The 4,276-nt window shown below is 42.3% G+C and overlaps 1 protein-coding gene across 1 annotated transcript; it reads left to right on the top strand.

Moving 5' to 3' along the window:
• Positions 1-355: 355 nt before the first annotated feature.
• On the top strand, positions 356-3,326 carry LOC136458068 (hydroxyproline O-arabinosyltransferase NOD3-like). The gene is made up of 8 exons (XM_066458075.1): positions 356-921; positions 1,243-1,310; positions 1,721-1,922; positions 2,097-2,194; positions 2,288-2,357; positions 2,447-2,518; positions 2,657-2,770; positions 2,972-3,326. Exons 1-8 carry the CDS (start codon positions 475-477, stop codon positions 3,035-3,037), a joined length of 1,137 nt encoding a protein of 378 aa, XP_066314172.1. The 5' UTR covers positions 356-474; the 3' UTR covers positions 3,038-3,326.
• Positions 3,327-4,276: the final 950 nt, after the last annotated feature.

Raw genomic sequence — 4,276 nt, 5'->3', positions numbered from 1 at the left:
TGAATCTAGATGTTCACAAAAAAGGTGTATGATTCTAGAAAATTTTGTGCGTACCAGATCTGCAGCAAAGTGCAAACCACATTAAAACTCGCTGAAACCGATGGAACCTGCGGCACAAGAATGCAAGGCGCACGTGCGATCGCGCAGCAGTGTCAAAGCTCTACCCGGTGAGCTGCCGTTGACTCGAACCCTTGACGAGCTGGCTTCCATGCCGGGCCCCCCAGGCCACCTCTCAGCAACGGGCCCACCTGTAAGCGAGCGTCGCCGTCACGCTTCCGCCGCACTTGTCCGCCATTTTCTTTGATCGATTGAAGGATACCACGTCATTTGTTCTAGGAATTGCTGTACTGCCATTTCCTAATTCTCAGTCCTGGCTTGCGGCTTCCCTCCCAACCCGAACTCGCACGCCAAGAATTCTAGAATCTCTCTCCTCTCTTTAAGAGGGATACAGAGTAGGGGAGAGGAAAGAGAGCGATGAACGCGGCGGCGGCGCGGAAGGCCGCGGGCGGCGGCATGGCGCGCGCGCCGGCGCTGGTACTAGCGCTGGTGGCGGCCGGGGCGTTCCTGATCTCCTACAACTTCTTCGCCATGCTGTTCCGCGGCGGCGCCGGCGGTGGAATAGGCGCGGCGGCGTCCGCGGGGACGAGGGACCCTGTGGTGGCCATGCCAGCGTGGATGCGCGAGGCGGCGGACACCGAGGCGCGGCGGCGGCCGTTCCATGTGGCGCTCACGGCCACGGACGCGCCCTACAGCCGGTGGCAGTGCCGAGTCATGTACTTCTGGTACAAGCGAATGCAGGCGCGGCCTGGAGGGGAGGCCATGGGCGGCTTCACGCGCGTGCTGCACTCCGGGAAGCCCGACGGGCTCATCGACGAGATCCCCACCTTCGTCGTCGACCCGCTGCCCGCTGGCAAGGACCATGTACGCAATCGTATAAACAACAAAACCACCATCTCCTTCGGCCTGTTTGATTATATTCTCATCAACGTGGGGCAATGTGGGGATACAGAAGATTTGTATGCACATATTTTGTAGATGTAAAATTTCTTCCCCGGTTCAACTTTTATTTTCGGATTGTGATTTGTCAAGAAGCTTGCTCGCTGAATAAAAAAAAGCATTTAGCATGTACAGTACTCTGTTATCTGTTGATATCTCGTGATTGAAGTATTTATTCAACTGATTTGCTTGTCTGACATTTAGTCTTGATGGCCTGTACCCTGACATTTCAATGTTCTTTTGCAGGGATATGTGGTCCTGAACAGACCGTGGGCATTTGTGCAGTGGCTTCAGAAAGCAAGGATTGAAGAAGAGTAAGGGGTGTTTGGTTCGAGCTACTAAACTTTAGTAGCTACTAAATGGTTTAGTCACTTTTAGTAACTCCAGAATTACTAGAGAGGACTAAAGCCCTTTTAGTAGCTTTTAGTCATAGCGTTTGGTTAAAAAGTTACTAAAGTGACTAAAAGCTACTAAATTTAGTAGCTACTAGACGAACCAAATAGGCCCTAAGTTCACATGTATTCTGTGTTTTTTTTTATTTTGTTATATACTTTCTTTTTAGTTGCAAATTTTAACCTTCCACACAAACCTCGTGATTTAGCGTACAGTAAGGCATGACTTATAAAATAGCAAAAATTGAATAGTTTCCTTCTTCATTCTTAAATAATAAGGATTATACTAATTTAATGTGTATATGACTGTTCTGCTTTGGTGAAAATGGCAGGTACATACTAATGGCAGAACCAGATCATATATTTGTGAAACCTTTACCAAATTTGGCCCTTGACAATGATCCAGCGGCATTCCCCTTTTTTTACATTACACCATCAAAACATGAAAAAATTATCAGGAAATACTATGCTAAAGAAAGAGGCCCCGTCACAGATATCGATCCTATTGGGAATTCTCCTGTAATCATTAAGAAGGTAATTCTTGTTGCACACTGAACACCCTTTACCTACTCATGTATTGATTTGCTGACCATCCATTTGGTGCATTAGCATTCAGGGTTTTTTACTTCACTTGCTTACTGTTTGGGTTTAGTAACTTCATAATACCTCACTTAACAAAATCTCTTTTCATGTGAGAAAACTTTTCAGACACTTCTTGAGAAGATTGCCCCCACATGGATGAATGTGTCAATTCAAATGAAAGAGGATAAAGAGACAGATAAAATTTTTGGATGGGTGTTGGAAATGTAAGAATTACCTTATCCTGTATGCAAATTGTGCAAGTTCTTATGTTCACTTGTTATGTTATTACGATTCCAGCCTTTTCTTTTGACCTTTAGGTATGCATACGCTGTTGCTAGCGCATTGCATGGGGTTCAGCATATCCTTCGTAAAGATTTCATGATCCAGGTGCTCCATTTGTTTGCGTTTTTATGTTGATAGTATTCCTGACTTCAAATAATGTGTTTGATTGACATGATGGTAAACAACAAATGCAGCCACCCTTTGATACAAGGCTCGGGAATACATTTATAATCCACTTTACTTATGGATGCGACTATTCACTAAAGGTATTAGAATCCGAAATTGCTGAATTTCTTCTATATATATGGTTTTCATATGAAGGTAAAAAAATTGAGTGCATAAAGTAGGTATTTTACTGCTCCTGTTATTTCACTGACAGTATTTGGCAATAAATAATCTTTCAGGGTGAATTGACCTATGGGAAAGTTGGTGAATGGCGATTTGACAAAAGATCATTCCCAGATAGGCCACCACCAAGAAATCTTACATTGCCCCCTCCTGGAGTCCCAGAAAGTGTGGTACGTGTATTAGCAGATAAATTGAAAGGATTGGCATGTTTTTGTTATGATGCAATGAATCTATTATGGTATCGATGTGTTTTAAATGTTCACCATCCACATGATTATTTTAAAATGCTCACCATTTACATGAACTTTTCTTTTGACTGCTAATGTACTTGACAAACTAATCTGGCCTTTCCTAATCTTTTCTCAATGCAGGTTACTCTAGTAAAAATGGTCAATGAAGCTAGTGCAAACCTGCCTCGGTGGGATGATGGAATATAAACTTTGGCTGATGTCAATTATACCTTAGGTTCCTCTGATTTGCACCTTGTATATGGGAATATCAAAGTATCAGGTGCAGTCAGTTGTTTGGTTTATGCCCAAAATAGCTGCTTGCACTCGCCGCACACCATACCTGACAGAAGAAGATACATAGTTTTCTCATTGTACTTCTTAGAAAAAGAAAAGTATGTTAGCACCCACAGTTTTCCATTTAAATATCTTGTAACTGCTGCTCACTGCTGAAAATCTCAATACAAGTTTTTTTTTTATCCTAATAAAATTTAGGTCATTTTAACCTTCCCATTTTTTTGAAAATGTTTTAGAGGTCCTACCTTCTACGTGTTTCTTACCCTTTTCTTCCTTCCTTTCTCCTACTTAGCAAATACTATCACCCTCATGAATGAAAAATTGTCTTCCCAATACATAAAAACAAAGGGCACTAAGCTCCTTTGATATTCTTTACTGTGCACAAGTCTAAAATGACCTATGTTTGGAATCAGTGGCGATGAAAAAATGTAAAAATCCACGGACATTGACATGATCTCCGATATGACACTTTGAAAGTATATTATATTAAATAGAAAGAGCTATGTACTATTATTAAATAAATATTTTATAATGAATCTAGTAACGACAATGTTGTGATATCATCCATACAAAAATTTTAGGATAAAAAGTTTGACTATTTATTTTCTCTCTCTAGAGATCACAAATTTATATTATTGGGTGCACGTTTGTGACAAGAAAAGAAAGTAAAATGTGGAAACTTTGAAAGATGAGGCAAAGGATAATTCTTGTAGAGTTAAAACATTAGCTATGGTGGGTGTAAGGAAAATAGACCCTAGGTCCATTTACTTTGGATTTTGGTGTTTGATAACCAACACAACCAAGTTGAACTAATGAATTTGCAAGTGATTGTTTTGTAGTTTAATAGGGTGCAAGACGTGACTTGGACGAAGGCGACGTGATGATCCAATGATCAACACCATAAGCAAGACCCTAGGAGCACAAGAGAAGACCCAAGATATCAAGCAAAGTCCAAGCACGAAGATATGAACCAAGCCATACGCAAGATCGCGAAGAAACGAGCTCACAGAGGTGTCCAGACGCTGGACCGGACGCTCCGATCAAGAGGCTCGACAACCGCAGGCGTCAACAGCAGCGACCGGACGCTGACGACAAATCGATCGGACGCAGGACTGCAGCGTCCAATCGAGTACAGAAAGGTTCCAGAGCGGC

This window comes from Miscanthus floridulus, chromosome 6, assembly GCF_019320115.1.
Source record: "Miscanthus floridulus cultivar M001 chromosome 6, ASM1932011v1, whole genome shotgun sequence".
In the NCBI taxonomy this organism is placed as follows: Eukaryota; Viridiplantae; Streptophyta; class Magnoliopsida; order Poales; family Poaceae; genus Miscanthus; species Miscanthus floridulus.
This window is presented reverse-complemented; position numbering and strand designations above follow the sequence as displayed.